The sequence below is a fragment of the Babylonia areolata genome, chromosome 26 (genome assembly GCF_041734735.1).
Source record: "Babylonia areolata isolate BAREFJ2019XMU chromosome 26, ASM4173473v1, whole genome shotgun sequence".
NCBI lineage: Eukaryota > Metazoa > Mollusca > Gastropoda > Neogastropoda > Buccinidae > Babylonia > Babylonia areolata.
The window spans coordinates 41,436,948-41,459,255 of record NC_134901.1 but is presented as its reverse complement, the minus strand read 5'-3'; the positions used below and the strand labels follow the sequence as shown (position 1 = coordinate 41,459,255).

General features: G+C 46.6%; 1 protein-coding gene across 1 annotated transcript in view; it reads right to left on the bottom strand.

The window, feature by feature from the left end:
- The window catches only part of LOC143300556 (neural-cadherin-like), an 81,893-nt gene that overhangs the window by 27,418 nt on the left and 32,167 nt on the right, over positions 1 to 22,308 (bottom strand). The window contains exons 14-24 of the mRNA XM_076614310.1: positions 20,108 to 20,338; positions 18,543 to 18,740; positions 17,660 to 17,852; positions 15,579 to 15,725; positions 13,724 to 13,845; positions 11,728 to 11,895; positions 5,987 to 6,299; positions 4,463 to 4,775; positions 3,408 to 3,573; positions 2,854 to 3,095; positions 1,321 to 1,454 (exon numbers count right to left, since the gene is read on the bottom strand). Coding sequence (XP_076470425.1) covers positions 1,321 to 1,454; positions 2,854 to 3,095; positions 3,408 to 3,573; positions 4,463 to 4,775; positions 5,987 to 6,299; positions 11,728 to 11,895; positions 13,724 to 13,845; positions 15,579 to 15,725; positions 17,660 to 17,852; positions 18,543 to 18,740; positions 20,108 to 20,338 — 2,227 coding nt within the window. The remainder of the gene's footprint in view (positions 1 to 1,320; positions 1,455 to 2,853; positions 3,096 to 3,407; positions 3,574 to 4,462; positions 4,776 to 5,986; positions 6,300 to 11,727; positions 11,896 to 13,723; positions 13,846 to 15,578; positions 15,726 to 17,659; positions 17,853 to 18,542; positions 18,741 to 20,107; positions 20,339 to 22,308) is intronic.

Sequence of the window (22,308 nt, the reverse complement as noted above, 5' to 3'; positions counted from 1 at the left end):
TGATGATGATGATACCAACAACAACAATAATACCAATCCCACAGGTACCTTTGTCATTTATGATGATGATGATGATACCAACAATAATACCAATCCCACAGGTACCTTTGTCATTTATGATGATGATGATGATACCAACAATAATACCAATCCCACAGGTACCTTTGTCAATGATGATGATGATGATGATACCAACAACAACAATAATACCAATCCCACAGGTACCTTTGTCAATGATGATGATGATGATGATACCAACAACAACAATAATACCAATCCCACAGGTACCTTTGTCAATGATGATGATGATACCAACAACAACAATAATACCAATCCCACAGGTACCTTTGTCAATGATGATGATGATGATGATACCAACAAGAACAATAATACCAATCCCACAGGTACCTTTGTCATTTATGATGATGATGATGATACCAACAATAATACCAATCCCACAGGTACCTTTGTCAATGATGATGATGATGATGATACCAACAACAACAATAATACCAATCCCACAGGTACCTTTGTCATTTATGATGATGATGATGATACCAACAATAATACCAATCCCACAGGTACCTTTGTCATTTATGATGATGATGATGATACCAACAATAATACCAATCCCACAGGTACCTTTGTCAATGATGATGATGATGATGATACCAACAACAACAATAATACCAATCACACAGGTACCTTTGTCAATGATGATGATGATGATGATACCAACAACAACAATAATACCAATCCCACAGGTACCTTTGTCAATGATGATGATGATGATGATACCAACAACAACAATAATACCAATCCCACAGGTACCTTTGTCAATGATGATGATGATGATGATACCAACAACAACAATAATACCAATCCCACAGGTACCTTTGTCAATGATGATGATGATGATACCAACAACAACAATAATACCAATCCCACAGGTACCTTTGTCAATGATGATGATGATGATACCAACAACAACAATAATACCAATCCCACAGGTACCTTTGTCAATGATGATGATGATGATGATGATGATACCAACAACAACAATAATACCAATCCCACAGGTACCTTTGTCAATGATGATGATGATACCAACAACAACAATAATACCAATCCCACAGGTACCTTTGTCAATGATGATGATGATGATACCAACAACAACAATAATACCAATCCCACAGGTACCTTTGTCAATGATGATGATGATGATACCAACAACAACAATAATACCAATCCCACAGGTACCTTTGTCAATGATGATGATGATGATACCAACAACAACAATAATACCAATCCAACAGGTACCTTTGTCAATGGCCAGAATGGACAGCACGTGCACGGCCTTCGTCTCTCTGTCCAGGCGGCGGCGAATCCTGACCTGACCAGTCTCCGTGATGTAGAAGTGACGTCTGGGGTTGGAGGCCCGGCTGATGGAGAAACTGCACACACAACCACGGGGTCAAGGCCGTGCTAAGGTTAAGGTCAAAGGTCCCCGTAGCCTTTTGACGGCAATCTGGGGCCAGTGAAAATCTGTGTCCACTGTGTTCTAGGGCTTGGCCACAGGCAGGCGGGGGCCCTCTTCTCCTTCCGCCGTTTTAACCTTCTCCTCCCCCCCCCCCCCCCTCAGAAGTCAGGTACCCGTTCCCACCTTGGGTGGAATGAGGGAAATCGGAGTAACGTGCCTTTCCAAAGGACACAACACCATGCCGAAACCTGGCCTCGAACCCTGATTATTGGCGAACACGGGATCAGAAAAAAAACGCATGACCGATTCTGCCATGGCGTCTGCGGTGTAGGAGAGAAAAAGACTCCCAGGGGAAAAAATAGACAGACACCCCCAGTGTCTTTTGCCTTGGAAAAACAACGGCAACAACAAACACCCCCCGTGGATTTTATTTCACCAAAAAAAAAAAAAAAAAAAAAAAAAAAAGAAAGAAAATCATTCAGAAATTAAACACTCACCTTAAGCCGGACAACAACAACAACAACAACAAAATGTGTGCTTTTGTTTCGTGATGAACAGACACGATTACCTGATCTCCATACAGGTGTTCTATTCCATTGGAGACTGCGGTTAAAAGTAGTACGAGCAGACATGCTGATCTTTTCAACTTGCGTGTTGACTGGGAAATGATGACAGTAGAGAATAATCATTTCAAGCAGGATTATAATTCTCTGAATAGCAGTTTAATTGTGATTACTGACACTGACCAGGCTATGCGAGTGTTTTTTTTTGTGTGTGTGCGTTTTTCTCGACAAAAACAATAACCCGAGCCACCCACCTACCCAGCCAACCACCCACCTACCCAGCCAGCCACCCACCTACCCACCCAGCCACCTACCCACCCACCCATCCACCCTCCTACCCACACAGCCACCCACCCACCTACCCACCCACACAGCCACCACACCCACCTGCCCACCCACCTGCCCACCCACACAGCCACCCACCCACCTACCCACCCAGACAGCCACCCACCCAGACAGCCACCCACCCACCTACCCACCCAGATAGCCACCCACCCACCTGCCCACCCACACAGCCACCCACCCACCTACCCACCCAGACAGCCACCCACCCACCTACCCACCCAGACAGCCACCCACCCACCTGCCCACCCAGACAGCCACCACACCCACCTACCCACCCAGACAGCCACCCACCCACCTGCCCACCCAGACAGCCACCCACACACCCAGACAGCCACCAACCCAACTACCCACCCAGACAGCCACCCACCCATCCACCCTCCTACCCACATAGCCACCCACCCACCTACCCACCCAGACAGCCACCCACCCACCTACCCACCCACCCACTGCCTTCCCCAAGCTTACTCAAAGGCCTTGTTGATGTCGCTGACGTCGTTGTCGGTGGCGCTGAATGTAGCGACTAGGGTGTCGGGCGGGTCCGCCTCCGACACGTTGGCTGGGAGTGTCTTGGGCTGGATGACCGGCGTGTTGTCGTTGAAGTCCTGCACGTAGATCTCCACGTAGCACGTGTCCTCGTGGCCCGCGTTGTCCTGAGCCTTGATGGTCAGGTTGAAGAACCGCTCGTTGGGGTTCTCATAGTCCACAGGCTGAACCAACCACATAATAATAATGATGATAATAATAGAATATGTCTTTATTACCAAGTGTACCGGGGTCATAAGGACTAATGGGGAGGGGGGTGGGGGTGGGGGGTGCGGGGGGGATAGTACCCTGGCCCAGCCACCCACCCTTTCAATCTGGATGCCGCCCTCGTTGCTCTGCTGTTTATATGTACATACGTAATATTACCACGATATAAGCTAAGCTTGATGTTTCTCTGCTGTTTATGTGTAAATATTTATCAATTATTTCTTTTATTTGAACAGCAGCAAAACCCTGGCCCAGCCACACCCACCCACCCTTTCAATTTGAATGCTGCCCTCGTTGTCGATGTCCTTGACACTGAAGAACGTGTTGACCGTGCTGGCCGGGAAGTAGGAGATCATGGCGTTCTCCCCGATGTCCGCGTCCCGAGCCACCACCCTCAGCACCTCGCCCGACTGCAGGTTCTCCGACATGTCTATCCTGGGAGACAGCACACAGACAGCAAGGTCATGCCATGTCAAGTCAACGCCAGCTGTATTGTCTCTCGAGGGAAATTAACACATGGTCATGTTGCTCTTAAAGTCAGCTGTAGTATCTCTCTATGGAAATCAACACGGTCTTATTGCTCGTGCTCACAATAACGTTTCAGTTTGTCAGTTTCAAGCATGTGTCAGAGCGTGAGGAATAATCCATATACATCATTTCTGCTGTAAGAAAAACAAAAACAAACCCTGCCTGATCTGGTCTGAATACAACAAAATAAATATAGTATTTACACTTTAGGTACGAGACGAATGAACTGTGTGTGTGAACTTGTAATTTAACTCACTAAAACCAAGACAACACGAAACATCTAGTGTATCACATCTTTATCCCAACTTTAGCACAGAGGACGAATTACTTCCACATCAGCATGTGCTCTACGACGAGCTTAATGTTGTACACTATCCGATACACCAAATTTAAAGTTTTTAAAGTTTGTCTGAGCTCATTTGCAACTACATTTTCATTTCACGCTCAGTACAAAATGTTCTATACATTCAAAACTGTAGCCGTTTTCAATAAATCTTCCGAATCCGAGTCTTTCTGTCTTTGCCTGTCTGTCTCCATGGGTGATAGGTGAGGGGGTGCGGGAGGGGCTGGTCGTTGATGTGGCTGACTATGACGGTCACAACTTTCAGAGCTCTCCCGCGGCGGGTTTACCGCAAATACAACACAACACAAACACGTCACTGTACGTGTAAAAGATGAATCTATGTAATGTTTCAATGTCCACAATGGGGCACACGAAATAAACTCCTTGCCTTGCCTTCCCTTGTTACGCCCCCTTGAAGCCACCCCATCAACCCCCCAACACTCAAACACTCACTGGTAAACTTTCTTCTCGAATATGGGCTGCTGGTCGTTGATGTCGCTAAGGGTGACCGTCAGGACGCCAGAGTTCAACCGCATCGGGTTGCCCCCGTCCTGGAGCTTGATGGTGAGGCGGTATGTGTCCTGGGCCTCGCGGTCCAGGTTCGAGCCATCCGTGTTCGTGGTGACCACGCCAGAGTTGGCGTCGATGAGGAAGTAGTCCGGGCGGGCCACATTGGCACCGTCCACAATGTTCTCGATGGAGAACGTGATCCTACCGTTCTCACCCGCGTCATTGTCGCTGGCACGGATCAGTGTCACCGATGTGCCTGCGGGGAGGAAGGGGAAGGGGTATATCACACACACACACACACACACACACACATATATATATATATATATGTGTGTGTGTGTGTGTGTGTGTGTGTGGTGTGGTGTGGTGTGGTGTGGTGTGGTGTGTGTGTGTGTGTGTGTGTGTGTGTGTGTTACGTATGTATGCATATATGTATGTATGTATGTATGTATGTATGTATGTATGTATCTCTCTCTCTATATATATATATATACATATACGTACGTGTGTGTGTGTGTGTGTGTGTGTGTGTGTGTGTGACATCACAGACAAGACGCTCTCCTAATAAGCCCTATGGGCGAAAATCCGAGAGTAAAAACAAAAAAAAAAGGACAGTTGTTTTCTCTTCGGGTTTATTTACCTCAGCAAATCCTGGGTGTATCTCGTGTTTTCTATCTATCTATCTAATCTATCCGTCTATATACTGTCCATTGTTATTCTTGATTCTAATAAAGTTTTGATTGTATAATGCATTTCAACTGATGATTTTTTTTTTTTTACTCATGTGCACCAGGACAAAAGAGATGCAGGGTGAGAGCGACAGCATTTTGCACGTCTCCCCGTGATAAAGGCAATTAAAGCCGAAAATTTGGGACAGTTTTTAACTTCTTTGTTGGGCTTAACATTTTTTTTTTTTACCAGTTATGTATGTTAAAAATACGCACACAGAGATATATATCTACATATATATCTATATATATATCTGTGTGTGTATTTTTAACATACATAACTAGTAAAAAGGTTTTTTTTCTCCATTTTATAATATATATATATATGGAGAGAGAGAGAGAGAGAGAGAGAGAGAGAGAGAGAGAGAGAAGCAACAACAGTAGAAGGAGCAGAAGAAGAACAAGAACAAAATGCAGAAGTAGCAGCAGTGGAAGAATAACGAAGAGGAACAAGATCAAGAACAGGAAACGGAACAAGTCGCAGAAGAAGATTTGAAGAAGAACAAGAACAAGAACAGGAACAACAAAATGAAGAGCATGAACAATAAACAGAAGTAGCAGCAGCAGAAGAAGAAGAAGAATGAATGAATAAGAACAAGAACCATAATACGATCAAGAACAACAAAAAGAACAACACGAAGCAGAAATATCAGCAGCAAAAGAAGAAGAACGAAGAACAAGAAGCAGCAGCAGCAGCAGCAGAATCAACAAAAGACGAACGACGGTCCACCCCGCCCACCTTTCGGTGAGTCCTCTGGCACGCTGGCCGCCAACACATCAGACATGAACTGGGGATCGTTGTCGTTTACGTCGATAGGGTTCACCGACACAGTGGCGTAGCCGAAGTTGGGGTCAATGCGCTCGTCGGCCGCCTTGACGGTGAACTGGTAGCTGGGGCGTCCTTCCGGGGGGTCCCTGTCCAGAGCTCTGATGATCTCCAGCGTGCCATTCACGGCGTCAATCCTGAAGTAGTCGTTCACCGGGAAGCTCGACCCTTCCAGCGAGTAGCGGATCTCGTTCGGCCGGTTGACGTCGGCGTCTGTGGCGGTCATCTGGTGGTGGTGGTGGCGGTGGTGGTGATGATAATAACAATAACAATATATATCATCTTCATCATTCCCACCCTCCTCTTCCAAGTAGTAGCAGTAGTACTAGTAGTGGCAGTGGTAGTGTTTATGATAAAGAAGAAGAAATAGTAGTAGTGGTAGCAGTAGTATTTATAGACGGAGGAGGAAATAGAGGAGAGAAAGAATGATAGTAATAGGGAGGTTGTACACACGCTTTCGTCGGGAACCGTTCGTCGCTAGCAGACCGACAGAAAAAAAAAAGAAGGTAATATGACGTCATCGGCAGCTCACCACGTAGATCACATCATTTTATTTGCACACATTGAACCAAACAACAAAAACTGTCGTCAAAACGGTCTTTAGAATTCAAGACACATACAGCATTTTAAAAGAAAGCAACGCGGTAAGTTTATTACTTAATCAATTTAGAACAAAGTTAAACTCCTTCAGATCAGATTCAGATCTGGCGTAAATGACAGAAAGCAGATCACGTGGTCGGCGTGGAACCTTTGCCTTGCCTCTACACAATAGATCCCGTCGACAATTGTCCAAAACAACAATTTTCCCCTTCCCTCAATTTCACAAAGGCAAGAAAAAGTGTGCGTGCTGTGGATAAAATGATGCTTAAAACTGATATTCGGTGTATCAAGTCTCCAAAGTCGAAGCCAGATGAGGCTCTGTGTTGAATTTTAAATAGATCTATCAGTTCGAATACTTGAATTGCAGAGATTTGACAAGAAACACGCTCAAAGTAAACACAGAAGATTAAAGCAAATAACTGGTGCAATTATAAAACGCAAAATAACTTGCAAACTTGCAAAATACCCATCGAAATAGTTCAAAGTCCTTTTGTCGGAACAGGCGATTTCCACTACGTATTTTAGCATTTCGATGACAAAGAAAAACCGGCAATGGAGACACGCATGCGCACGCAGTTCTTCGCTAAAAAAAACATAACCGGGGATTCCCGATGAAATGCTCCCGTCGAAAGCATGTGCACAACCTCCCGGTTAACTGAAGACGACGAGCAATGATAATAACAGCACATTTATGCAGCGGTTTCAAACCTCTCAAAACGCTTTGTAATGACATGCCGGTCAGACATAAAACACACTGGAACATAAACTCATGTACACACTCTCTCTCGCTGTCTCTCTCTAATGATAATCTTACTTAATCCTTGAGAAACAGTTTCGAGTTTGAGTTTTCTCCTATTGTTCCACCTCTCTCTCTCTCTCTCTCTCTCTCTCTCTCTCTCTCTCTCTCTCTCTCTCTCTCTCTCTATATATATATATATATATATATATATATATATACTCCATTCTCTCACTCTCAACAGTTATGGCAACAACTACAAATCAATTTTTGGTTAGCACCCCTTGTTGAAATGGGGCTGTGGTTTTAAATGAATCGAGCATCTCAGCCTCAGTCTCCCTCTCTCTCCCCTCTCCCCCTCTCTGCAATGTTACCCCGTCCGAGAACTGATCTGTTTAAATTCAGTTTGTCACACTCAGGCGGTTTATTGTGAAATAATATATCAGCCACTCTCAGTGTCCAAACTAGTCTTAATGTAACCCCCCCCCCCCCCCCCAAAAAAAAAAGAAAAGAAAAAAGTTCCATTCAGTGTATCAGCCATTCTCAATGTCCAAACTAGTCTTAATGTATTAAAAAAAAATGTTCCATTCAGTGTATCAGCCATTCTCAATGTCCAAACTAGTCTTAATGTATTAAAAGTAATTTTCCATTCAGAACTCATGAAAGAATTTGCAAATACAATGTCTTAACCTTTCCACTCTCACACTCTGTGTGTCTGCCTGTCTGTTTCTGTGTCTGTCTGTATGTTTCTCTCTCTCTCTCTCTCTTGTCTTTCTTCTTCTCTTTCTGATCAAAGAAATATTTGTGCATGTACTTGTTGTTTTTCTCTTTTTTTTTCCTTTTTAAAATTTTTTTTTAACATAATTTGAAATTTATTCATTTAATGTTATACTTCTGTATTGAATTTTTATTTTCCCTTTTCATGAGGGCAGGATGAAAACAAGCCTTTTTTTTCCCCTCAATAAAAAAGGTTTGTTCGTTCGTTCGTTCGTTCGGCCTCAATTTCTCTCTTTTTCTCCCCCTGTCTCTTCCCTCTCTCCCATCTGTCGTCAGTCTCTTTCCTCCCATCTCCCTCTCTCCACACTCTTTTCCTCCAATCTCCCTTCATCCCCCCCCCCACATCTCTCTCTCTCCCTCCTATCTCTCTCCCTTCCTCTCCCCCCTATCTTTCTATTTCTCCCCCTCATCTCTCTCCCTTCCTCCCACCCCCCTCTCTAGTCCCCCCCCCCCTCATCTCTCTCCTTTCCTCTCCCCCTCTCTCTCTATTTCTCCCCTTCATCTCTCTCCCTTTCTCTCCCCCTTCTCTCTATTTCTCCCCTTCATCTCTCTCCCTTCCTCTCCCCCCCTATCTTTCTATTTCTCCCCCTCATCTCTCTCCCTTCCTCCCACCCCCCTCTCTAGTCCCCCCCCTCATCTCTCTCCTTTCCTCTCCCCCTCTCTCTCTATTTCTCCCCTTCATCTCTCTCCCTTTCTCTCCCCCTTCTCTCTATTTCTCCCCTTCATCTCTCTCCCTTCCTCTCCCCCCCCCTCTCTATTTCTCCCCTTCATCTCTCTCCCTTCCTCTCCCCCCCCCTCTCTCTATTTCTCCCCTTCATCTCTCTCCCTTCCTCCCCCCCCTCTCTATTTCTCCCCTTCATCTCTCTCCCTTCCTCTCCCCCCCCCTCTCTCTCTTTCTCCCCTTCATCTCTCTCCCTTCCTCTCCCCCCTTCTCTCTATTTCTCCCCTTCATCTCTCTCCCTTCCTCCCACCCCCCTCTCTAGTCCCCCCCCTCATCTCTCTCCTTTCCTCTCCCCCTCTCTCTCTATTTCTCCCCTTCATCGTTCATTCGTTCGTTCGTTCGGCCCCAATTTCTCCCTTTTTCTCCCCCTGTCTCTTCCCCCTCTCCCATCTCTCGTCAGTCTCTTTCCTCCCATCTCCCTCTCTCCACACTCTTTTCCTCCAATCTCCCTTCACCCCCCCCACCCCCCCCCCGCATCTCTCTCTCTCCCTCCTATCTCTCTCCCTTCCTCTCCCCCCTATCTTTCTATTTCTCCCCCTCATCTCTCTCCCTTCCTCCCACCCCCCTCTCTAGCCCCCCCCTCATCTCTCTCCTTTCCTCTCCCTCTCTCTCTCTATTTCTCCCCTTCATCTCTCTCCCTTTCTCTCCCCCTTCTCTCTATTTCTCCCCTTCATCTCTCTCCCTTCCTCTCCCCCCCCCCTCTCTCTATTTCTTCCCTTCATCTCTCTCCCTTCCTCTCCCCCCTCTCTCTATTTCTCCCCTTCATCTCTCTCCCTTCCTCTCCCCCCCCCTCTCTATTTCTCCCCTTCATCTCTCTCCCTTCCTCTCCCCCCCTCCCCCTCTCTACTTCTCCCCTTCATCTCTCTCCCTTCCTCTCCCCCTTCACTCTATTTCTCCCCCTCATCTTTCTCCCTTCCTCTCCCCCCCTCTCTCTTTTCTCCCCTTCATCTCTCTCCCTTCCTCTCCCCCCCCCCCTCTCTATTTCTCCCCTTCATCTCTCTCCCTTCCTCTCCCCCCTCTCTCTATTTCTCCCCTTCATCTCTCTCCCTTCCTCTCCCCCCTCCCTCTCTATTTCTCCCCTTCATCTCTCTCCCTTCCTCTCCCCCCCCCCCCCTCTCTACTTCTCCCCTTCATCTCTCTCCCTTCCTCTCCCCCTTCACTCTATTTCTCCCCCTCATCTTTCTCCCTTCCTCTCCCCCCCCTCTCTATTTCTCCCCCTCATCTCTCTCCCTTCCTCTCCCCCCCCCCTGTAGTCCCCCCCGCCCCCTCATCTCTCTCCCTTCCTCTCCCCCTTCACTCTATTTCTCCCCCTCATCTTTCTCCCTTCCTCTCCCCCCCTCTCTATTTCTCCCCCTCATCTCTCTCCCTTCCCCCCCCCCTCTCTATTTCTCCCCCTCATCTCTCTCCCTTCCTCTCCCCCCCTCTCTATTTCTCCCCCTCATCTCTCTCCCTCCCCCCCCCCCCTTCATCTCTTTCTCTGTGACTCTTTTTCTCCACGACCCCCATTTCATCCCCCCCCACCCCTCGTTTTGGTTTTGGTTTTTTGTTGTTGTTGTGTTGTTGTTTTTTCACAGAGAGCTGGATGTAATTTCTTTTGAAAGTAATGCTTATTCCACTATCCTCTTGAAATAAAGTAATGTTTATTCCACTATCCTCTTGAAATAAAAGTAATGATTATTCCACTATCCTCTTGAAATAAAGTAATGTTTATTCCACTATCCTCTTGAAATAAAAGTAATGCTTATTCCACTATCCTCTTGAAATAAAGTAATGCTTATTCCACTATCCTCTTGAAATAAAGCAATGCTTATTCCACTATCCTCTTGAAATAAAGTAATGTTTATTCCACTATCCTCTTGAAATAAAAGTAATGATTATTCCACTATCCTCTTGAAATAAAGTAATGCTTATTCCACTATCCTCTTGAAATAAAGTAATGTTTATTCCACTATCCTCTTGAAATAAAGTAATGTTTATTCCACTATCCTCTTGAAATAAAGTAATGCTTATTCCACTATCCTCTTGAAATAAAATTAATTTCCTTTCGTTCCTTTTGCCTTTTCCATGTCTCTCGCTCTCTCATTCTCCCGATCCCCCCATCTCTTTCACTCCCCTCTCTCTCCCTTTTCTCTTTTCGATTTAAAAATCTCTCTCTCTCTCTCTCTCTCTGTTTATTGGTGTGTCCCCACATACACATGTGCATGCTCGTAGAACCGCTCTCTCTCTCTCTCTGAGCCTCTTTGCCCCCCTCTCTCTGTGTCTGTCTCTCTCTTTGTGCCTCTCTCTTTGTTCCCCCCCTCTCTCTCTCTGTGCCTCTTTGCTCCCCCCCTCTCTCTCTGCCTCTCTCTGTCTCTCTCTCTTTTATCCTCTATCTCTCTTATCATCTCTGTGTGCCTCTCTCTCTCCCCTCTCTCTCCCCGCCTCTCTCTCTCTCTCTCTCTGTATCTCTTTGCCTCTCTCTTTCGCTCTGTCTCTGTCTGCCTCTCACTTTGCTCTATGTCTCTGTCTCTCTCTCTCTCCGTATTTCTCTCTCCCTCTCTTTCTCTGTCTGTCTCTCTCTCTCTGCCTCTCAGAGCTTTGAGCATACACGTTGTAACATTATATTCTTTTGCAAATTTATTCTTACAAAATATGTAATCACCCCTTCAAATAGGGGGAGGGAGGGGGGGGGGGGGGGCCATGGCCTTATTGAATAAAAAACTTTCGTTTCTCTCAGCCTCTATTTACCCCCTCCCCCACTCTCTCTCTCTCTCTCTCTCTCTCTGTGTGCAAACGCCCCCCCCCCCTCCCCCTCCCCCCCTCCCCTTGTTTCTCACTCACCGTCAGCAGCGGTCTGGGCACATTATTGTCGTTTTCATAGATGTCGCTGACCTCATAGATGAGCGGGTCGAAGACTGGGCTGTTGTCGTTGACGTCCACGATAGTCACCGACACGCTGGTGGTGGCCGTGAACCGCCCGTCGTTGGCCTCCACCACCAGGAAGAAACTCTGCACAACAACAGCCATCATCGTCATCAATCATCGTCGTCGCCATCAACGTTGTCGTTGTCATCATCATTATCACTATCGCCATCATCATCAGCGTCGTCACCACTGTTGTCGTCGTCATCATTGTTGTCGTCATCATCACTGATGTCGTCGTCACTGTTATCACCATCGCCATCATCATCGTCGTTGTCGTCATCGCCACAATTTTCGTCATTATTATCATCAACAGCAGCAATGTAGTCATCATCATCGTCATCCTCATCATAGTCGTCGTCATAATCATTATCACCATCGCCATCATCATCGTCGTCGTCATTATCATCATCGCCATCAATCACTGTCGTCGTCGTCATATTCGGGCCTTCATCATCATCATCATCATCATCGCCACTGTTGTCGTCATTATTATTATTAGCAGCAGCAGCAGCGTCATCAGTCATCATCGTCGTCATCCTTATCATAGTCGCCATCATCATCATCATCACTGCCGTCGTCGTCGTCATCATCATCGTTGTCGTCATCAATTATCGTCGTCGTCGCCGTCGTCATTACCGTCATCAATAATCGTCGTCATAATCGGGCCGTGAGCATCATCGTCGTCGTCATCATTATCATCATCGCCACTACTGTCGTCATTATCAACATCAACATTGGCGTTATCATCATCATCATCATCACCACCACCACCACAATCATCACCACCACCATCACCACTACCACCACCATCATCAGAACACAATAGAACTTGTCTATTTCGTTCAGCCCTACAACAAACAGCCCTGTGCAGCGAAACGCACACACACAGTTTCAGTTTCAGTAGCTCAAGGAGGCGTCACTGCGTTCGGACAAATCCATATACGCTACACAACATCTGCCAAGCAGATGCCTGACCAGCAGCGTAACCCAACGCGCTTAGTCAGGCCTTGAGATACACAACAAACACGCGCTCGATCAATACTTCGTCTGTATGTCTTTGTAACGATGGACAATACGCTTTGTAAAAGCTAAAACTTGTCTTTGTGACGATGGACAATACGCTTTGTAAAAGCTAAAACTTGTCTTTGTAACGATGGACAATACGCTTTGTAAAAGCTAAAACTTGTCTTTGTAACGATGGACAATACGCTTTGTAAAAGCTAAAACTTGTCTTTGTGACGATGGACAATACGCTTTGTAAAAGCTAAAACTTGTCTTTGTGACGATGGACAATACGCTTTGTAAAAGCTAAAACTTGTCTTTGTGACGATGGACAATACGCTTTGTAAAAGCTAAAACCTGTCTCTGTAACGATGGACAATATGCTTTCTAAAAGCCAAAACTGTGAACATAGTTTCTCAAGTGTCAGGTTGTAATCACTCTGTCTCTTCTCGGGTACTGAGGACGGCTACAAAATAGTTATTCCATGCCCGGAATAAACATTTCCAAAATGCACAACAGCGTCATATAGTAGCTGATAAAACACAAACGTTTTTCCCCCAAAGAGTATCTAGGGAACATTTGCCAATTTGATAAACTTACAGTTGAAATGGCCTTTCCCCCCTCCTTTGAGCATATTACAAAAAAAAAATAAAAAAAAAAAAAAAATGAGTAAAAACCGTTTTCAGAGACAAACAGTTTTCAGACACACATCTTTTCGGAATTGATCATACTCACTAGGCAACATACATACTTTTTTCGCAACTGATCCTACTCACTGAGCAACATACCCTTTTCGCAACTGATTCCTACTCATTGAGCAACATACCCCTTTTCGCAACTGATCCCTACTCACTGAGCAACATACCCCTTTTCGCAACTGACCCTACTCATTGAGCAACCCGACTCTCACCTTGTCAAAGCCTTCATAGTCCAGCTTCCGCAGCGGGAACAGATTGCCCAGCTTGTCCCTGATGCCGAACGCGTTGTCCGTGTTCCCGCTGACGATCCGGTACGCGTGCCTCCCTCTGTCGGCTGCGGAAAGCGGGACAGGACAGACACAAAACAAAACATGATAAGACACGATAAACAAGACAAGGCAAGGCAAGACAAGACAGGGGAAAGCAAAGCCAGGCAAGGCAAGGCAAGGCAAAGCAAGGTTCATTCTATTCTGACATCCAGTCCTCGCCCTAAAAAAAACACAACAACTGGAGCACACACACACACAAAAGAAAGGATGGATGAGGAGGAGGAGGAGAGGAGGAGGAGCGAATTTGAAACAAAAATAAGAAACAGTTCAACAACACAACGGAAACTTACTCGCCTGCTTGAGATAAAAGGAAGGTGTTTCTGTTTAATGTCTCGTCATACACGATGGTGACTGTAGATATTTAGTCCAAGGCATAATTTTCACGTTCGGGTGTAATCATTAACAGTAAATAGATAAATAAATAAAAGGTTGGGAGAGAAGGAAGGGGGAGATAAATGGTTGAGTTGTGGCAAACAGGGCGGAAGGAATGTGGAATCAAAGATAAATACTGAAATGAATTTATTTGTATTTGTATTTCTTTTTATCACAACAGATTTCTCTGAGTGAAATTCGGGCTGCTCTCCCCAGGGAGAGCGCGTCGCTACATACAGCGCCACCCATTTTTTGTATTTTTTCCTGCATGCAGTTTTATTTGTTTTTCCTATCAAAGTTGATTTTTCTACAGAATTTTGCCAGGAACAACCCTTTTGTTGCCGTGGGTTCTTTTACGTGCGCTAAGTGCATGCTGCACACGGGACCTCGGTTTATCGTCTCATCCGAATATAAGTACAATTGAAGAAAATTATGTCTATCGACAGGCTTCATGAAGAGAATGTCATTTTATCTAACAAGAGAACGAAAACCGGACAGAAAACTCAAAATGATGAATGACGTCCGTTCTCCTTTTTGCATGCATGTGTGCATGCAGTATGTACGTGTACTCACACACACACACACACACACACACACACACACACACACACTCAACACATAGACACAGACACAGACACACACAAACAAACACACACATACACACACTCAACACACACACACATACATACACACACATTCAGCACACACATACACACACACACACACACTCAACACATAGACACACACACAGACACACACACTGAACACACACACACACACACACACACACACACACACACACACACACTCAACACACACACACACACACACACACACACACTCAACACACACACAACACACAACATACACACAACGAACAACTCGCATGCATCAGGGTCTTTCACTTCATCGGGCGGACTGACACACACTCAACATTACACACACACACACACACACACACACACACACACACACACACACACACAAACACACACACACACACAACACAACACACACACACAAACACACACACACAATCAAATGTGATCTCTAGAAAAATACAAAACAATATCCTAAAACCAAGTGATTTATTCACCTGCCAGGACTGTCAAAAAACACTCGCCAACTATGTATTTCAGGGCATGCGTATTAGATGACCGTTTATTTCTTTGTTCCCTTTGTTCTCTGTTGTGTCTATTAATCCTTCGGGATTTTATGACAATAAATGAAGTCAAGTCAAGTCAAGTCACACACACACTCAAACGCACAAACACACACACACACAAACACCTCCCAGCCCCCACCCCCCCCCCCCCACCCACAGCCCCCCCCCCCCCCTACACACACACCACGACGAACAACTCACATGCATCAGGGTCCTTCACTTCGATGGGCGGACTGATGAGGTCGTTGATGTAGATATTCTCCGGTACGTCCACGTTGTACAGCGACTGCGGGAAGTAGGGCGAGTTGTCGTTCACGTCTGTGATCTTCACCTGCATTATTACCGTGGCTGGGAAACATGGAACACAAACACGTTGACGACTGAATACAGGTGTGTGTCGAATGGATGGGTGAGAGAAGTGGGAAATGCAACAACAACAACAACACACCAGCCGTCATGTTAAAACTGAAGTGCAAAATACAGCAACAACATCATAACATCAGCCGTCATGTTAAAACTGAAGTGCAAAACACAACAACCCACCAGCCGTCATGTTAAAACTGAAGTGCAAAACACAACAACAACAACAACACACCAGCCGTCATGTTAAAACTGAAGTGCAAAACACAGCAACAACAACAACAACACACCAGCCGTCATGTTAAAACTGAAGTGCAAAACACAGCAACAGCAACAACAGCAACAACACACCAGCCGTCATGTTAAAACTGAAGTGCAAAACACAGCAACAGCAACAACAACACACCAGCCGTCATGTTAAAACTGAAGTGCAAAACACAGCAACAGCAACAACAACACAACACCAGCCGTCATGTTAAAACTGAAGTGCAAAACACAGCAACAGCAACAACAACACACCAGCCGTCATGTTAAAACTGAAGTGCAAAACACAGCAACAGCAACAACAACAACAACAACACAACACCAGCCGTCATGTTAAAACTGAAGTGCAAAACACAGCAACAGCAACAACAACACAACACCAGCCGTCATGTTAAAACTGAAGTGCAAAACACAGCAACAGCAACAACAACACAACACCAGCCGTCATGTTAAAACTGAAGTGCAAAACACAGCAACAGCAACAACAACAACAACAACAACACACCAGCCGTCATGTTAAAACTGAAGTGCAAAACACAGCAACAGCAACAACAGCAACAACACACCAGCCGTCATGTTAAAACTGAAGTGCAAAACACAACAACAACACACCAGCCGTCATGTTAAAACTGAAGTGCAAAACACAACAACAACACACCAGCCGTCATGTTAAAACTGAAGTGCAAAACACAACAACAACACACCAGCCGTCATGTTAAAACTGAAGTGCAAAACACTACAACAACAACACGACATCAGTCGTCCAGAGACAGAGAAATAACGGCGGCCAACAGTCGAGAGTTTGAATCTGGGTATGCGTAAACACAGTGGATCCGAAGCTGATCGTAGTGAGCGAGATGGAGTGCAGAGGTGAAGGCAGCCACAGAGATAGGAAGGGGCTGATTTGTGAATACATTTATAGAGTGCTGATCTTGTTCTTTATTCTGTGTGAGACAGGGAGCCAGTGGAGATGCTGCAAAAGATGAGTGATGTGCTCAGATCTTTTCTTTCTGAGGACGAGTCGCGCAGCAGAGTTTTGTATGCGCTGAAGGGACTGAATGGATGAAGCAGGCAAACCAGACAATAGAGAGTTACAGTAGTCAACGGCGATGAATGATAAACAACAATGATGTGCATTTAAATAGCGCTGTCCCTACAGCTTTAAACGCTTTAACAATATGGCCTGTATGTATATGCGAACGCGTGCGTGCTTGTGTGAATGTATTCGTGAGAGTGATTATATAATTATATATATATATATATATATATATATATATATGTACTGCACTGGCTCTTAGCGTTGCAGCCTTGGGGGCTAGTTGGCCTTTGGGAATCATCCCAACGCCGACTGTCCTAACTAAAACCCTCTAGGCCGAGAGAACGGGGGTGCAACTTGGGCAAGACACTCTTCACTATAATCAAATTCTAGCCCAGATAGTCGAGACAGCAGTCACCTGATGGTCATGGTCGAACACGACTGACTATATAATATTTTAAAAATTATCTATATCTACCCGTGCTGCTCGTAAATTTAAACGCAATGGCACTGTGTGTTTTAACGGGTAACCTGACAACATTCAACAAAACTATATCTACCCCTGCTGCTTCACACACACACACATCCGTGTTGTGGCGCTGCAAAGTTCTGTAAGACCTACCCGTGTTGTGCTGGCCGGTACCCGCAAGCCCTGGCCTGGAGGAGGGAGCACCGTCCTGCGCCTTGATGGTGATGAAGTAGTTGTCCACCTCCTCCCGGTCAAACACGATCAGGGTCTTGATCACCGCACTGTTCTCCTTCGTCCCTTGCTCCACGGTAAAGTTCTCCCCGCCCTTGATGATCGAGAACGTCACCTGGGTGCAGAGGAGACGGCGTCGTTGTTGTTGTTAGTGGGTGTGGGTGTGAGTGTGGGTGTGGGTGTGAGTGGGTGGGTGTGGGTCTGGGGGTGGTTGTGTGTGGGTCTGGGCGTGTGTGTGTGTGAGAGAGAGAATGTGTGTGTGTGTGCGTGTGCTGTGTGAGTGTGTGTGTGTGTGTGTGAGAGAGAGAGAGAGAGTGAGAAAGAGAGAGAGAGAGAGAATGTGTGTGTATGTGTGTGTGTGTGTGTGTGTGTGCGTGCGCGCGCGCCTGCGCGCGTGTGTGTTTGCGTGTGTGTGTGTGTGTGTGTTTGCGTGTGTGTGTGTGTATGTGTGTGTGTGTGTGTGTGTGTGTGTGTGTGTGTGAGGAGGAGGAGAAATCCGAGATGGACAGTGGGGGAGGTAGGGAGGCAAGACAGGAAGAGAGACACTAGAGATACATAAAAAGTGGTACGGGAGAGTATGAGTATGAGTATGAGAGAGAGAGGGAGAGAGAGAGAGAGAGAGAGAGAGAGAGAGATGTGTGTGTGTGTGTGTGTGTGTGTGTGTGTGTGTGTGCGCGCGTAACGAAGGCAACGCAACACAAGACAACACAACACCACCACAAAAGACGACACACCACACCACACCACACAACACCACACACCACAACACACCACACGACAAAAACCACCAGTGCACGTGACTCACGACGTTGTAAGGGGCGGTGGAGTCCTTGTCGCTGGCCTGCACAGTGCCGACGACGGCTCCGGGGGGCTTTCCCTCCTGCACGGAACCCGAGTAGCGGCCGTCAGCCGACAGTCCCTCAAACTTGGGGATCTGGTTGTTGGTGTCCCTCAGCAACACTTTGGGGTTCGTCTCCACCATCAGCGTCACTGACATCACGTTCTGGGCGACAGGAGGAGAAAGAATGATCATCATGACAGCGATCATCAGCGTCGCTGACATCACATTCTGGGCGACAGGGAGAGAAATAATGATGATAAGTTAAGCCCAGCAGAAGTGGCGTAGCGTATATGGATTTGTCTAAGCCCAGTGACGCCCTCATTGAGTAACTGAAACTGAAACCAATGACAATGGACACTCACATGCCACAGGAAACCGCTGTTTGTATTTTACAAAAACACATAACAGTATACATAACAAATTACGTCAATGTTGAATATACACACCAAAATGAACCCAGCAAACTACACACACATCACACATAAACACGATGTATACAACACAGTCCAGCATGACATAAAACAGTCCGCCACAACACAACACAGTCCGATACAACGCGACACAACACAGTCCAACACGACACAACAAAGTACAACGCAACATCGTAAAACACAACACAACACAGTACTACACAACACGACACGGTCCAACACGACACGACACAGTCCGACACAACAAAACACAGTCCGACACAACACAGTACAACGCGACACAACAAAGTACAACACAACATCGTAAAACACAACACAACACAGTACTACACAACACGACACAGTCCAACACGACACGACACAGTCCGACACTACACAACAAAGTCCGACACAACACAGTCCAACACAACACGACACAGTCCGACACTACACAACAAAGTCCGACACAACACAACACAGTACAACGCGACGCAACAAAGTACAACACAACATCGTAAAACACAACGCGACACAACACAACACAGTCCAACAAAACACAACAGTCCAAACACCACACAACACAGTCCAACACCACAAGACACAACACAATACGACACAACAGTCCAACATAACACACAGTAGAACACGACACAACACAGTCCAACACAACACAACACGACACAGTACAACACAACACAGCCCAAAACAACAACAGCAATGTGGAGTGGAGTGATGGCCTAGAGGTAACGCGTCCACCTAGGAAGCGAGAGAATCTGAGCGCGCTGGTTCCTCCGCCTCCACTAGACCTTGAGTGGTGATCTGGACGCTAAACCGAGGTCCCGTGTGCAGCATGCACTTAGCACACGTAAAAGAACCCACGGCAACAAAAGGGATGTTCCTGGCGAAAATTCTGCAGAAAAATCCACTTCGACAGGAAAAACAAAACTGCACGCAAGTAAAAAAAAAAAAAAAAAAAAAAAGGTGGCGCTCTCAATGTTGCGACGCGCTCTCCCTGGGGAGAGCAGCCCGAATTTCACACAGAGAAATCTGCTGTGACACACACACACACACACACACACACGCACACAAACAAATAATAAAATACTAACAACAACTCACCAGGCAGCGGATCCGAATCACGTGCTCCGAGCGCTCAGTGTAGTCGAACTTGCCGGTGGCCTTGACGGTGACGCTCGTTCCCGAGGGCTCTAGAAAGAAGAACTCCGTCTCCTGCCCCGAGGTGCCGTCCTCGCGCGTCAGCTGGAACTCCACCTGGTTGTTGTTGGGGATGTTGGAGTTGCACGTCATGTTCTCGATCACCACGTAGCCGTAGGACACCGTCTCGTCCACCTTGGGGGGGGGGGGGGGGGGGGGCAAATCATAATGGTGGTGGTTGGTTATGATGATGATGGTATACGTTGATGATGATGATGATGATATACGATGCTGATGATGACGATGATAAAAATTAAAACACACACATCACTCTCTCCCCCCCCCCCCCCCCCCGCCTCCTCTCTCTCATTCTCTCTCTAACGGTCTGACACACACGCAGTATTAAATACACGCACGCACACATACACTCTCTCTCCAACATTCTCTCTCTCTCTCTCTCTCTCTCTCTCACATGCATGCAGACACTCTCCCTCACCCCCCCTCTCTGTCTCTCTCTCTCTCTCTCTCTCTCTCTCACACGCACGAACACACACACACACATTCTCTCTGTCTTTGTCTTTCTCTCTCTCAAACGCACACACACACACTCTCTCATTCTATCTCTCACACTCTCACCCCCTCTCCTCCTCTCTCACACACAAACATGCACATACACTCACTCTCTCTCACACATCTACACACACACACACACACTCTCTCTCTCTCTCTCTCTCTCTCTCTCACAGACAGACACTCTCTCTCTCACAGACACGCACACACTCCCTCCACCACCCTCCCTCTCTCTGTCACTCACGTTGTGGGTCATGGTGTTGTAGTCCCTGTCTCAGGGAGGGATGGAGGGCTTGGTGCACAAACACTCTCTTTCAAACACACACACACACTCTCTCTCTCTCATTCTGTCTCTCTCACTCTCTCTCACACACACATACACACACACACACTCTCTCTCTCTCTCACACACTCCCTCTCACATTCTCTCTCTCTCTCTCTCACACACACACTCTCTCTAAGTATCTCTCTCACACACTCTCTCTCTCACACACACACACACTCTCTCTGTCTCTCTCACCCTCTCTCTCTATCTCTCTCTCTCTCACACACACACATACTCTCTCCCTTTCCCTCCCTCCCCCTCTCTGTGTCACTCACGACATGGTGTTATAGTCTCTGTCCCAGGTAGGGGGCTTGGTGCACAAACTCTCCCTCTCTCTCTCTCTCACTCTCTCTCACTCTCACACACACTCTCTCTCTCTCTCTCTCTCACACACACTCTCTGTCTCTGTCACACACACACACACACACACACTCTCTCTCTCTCTCTCACACTCTCTGTCTCTGTCACACACACACACACACACTCTCTCTCTCTCTCTCACACACACACTCTCTCTGTGTCTCTCTCAATTCTCTCTCTCTCACTCTATCTCTCTCTCTCACACACACACACTCTCTAAGTGTCTCTCTCACACTCTCTCTCACACACACACACTCTCTCTGTCTCTCTCAATTCTCTCTCTCACACACTCTATCTATCTATCTCTCTCTCTCTCACATACACACATACTCTCTCTCTTTCCCTCCCTCCCCCTCTCTGTGTCACTCCCGACATGGTGTTATAGTCTCTGTCCCAGGTAGGGGCCTTGGTGCACAAACTCTTCCCCTCTCTCTCTCTCTCATTCTGTCTCTGTCTCTCTCTCACACACACACACACACACACACTCTCTCTCTCACACACACTCTCTCTCACACACTCACTCTGTCTCTGTCACACACACACACACACTCTCTCTCTCTCTCTCTCACACACACACTCTCTCTGTGTCTCTCTCAATTCTCTCTCTCTCATTCTCTCTCTCTCACACACACACAAACTCTCTCTCTCTCTCTCACTCTCTTTCACTCACTGTCTCTCTCTCTCACACACACACTCTCTCTCTCACACACTCTCTCTGTCTCTCTCAATTCTCTCTCTCTCACTCTCTCACACATACTCTATCTTTTTCCTTTTCCTCTTTTGGTTTTATAGTCCCTTTCCCATGCAGGGGGTTTGGTGCACAAACGCTCTCTCTCTCGATCTCTCTCTCTCTCACACACGCATGCACTCGCACACGCACACACTCCCTCTCCCTCCTTCCGCCCCTCCC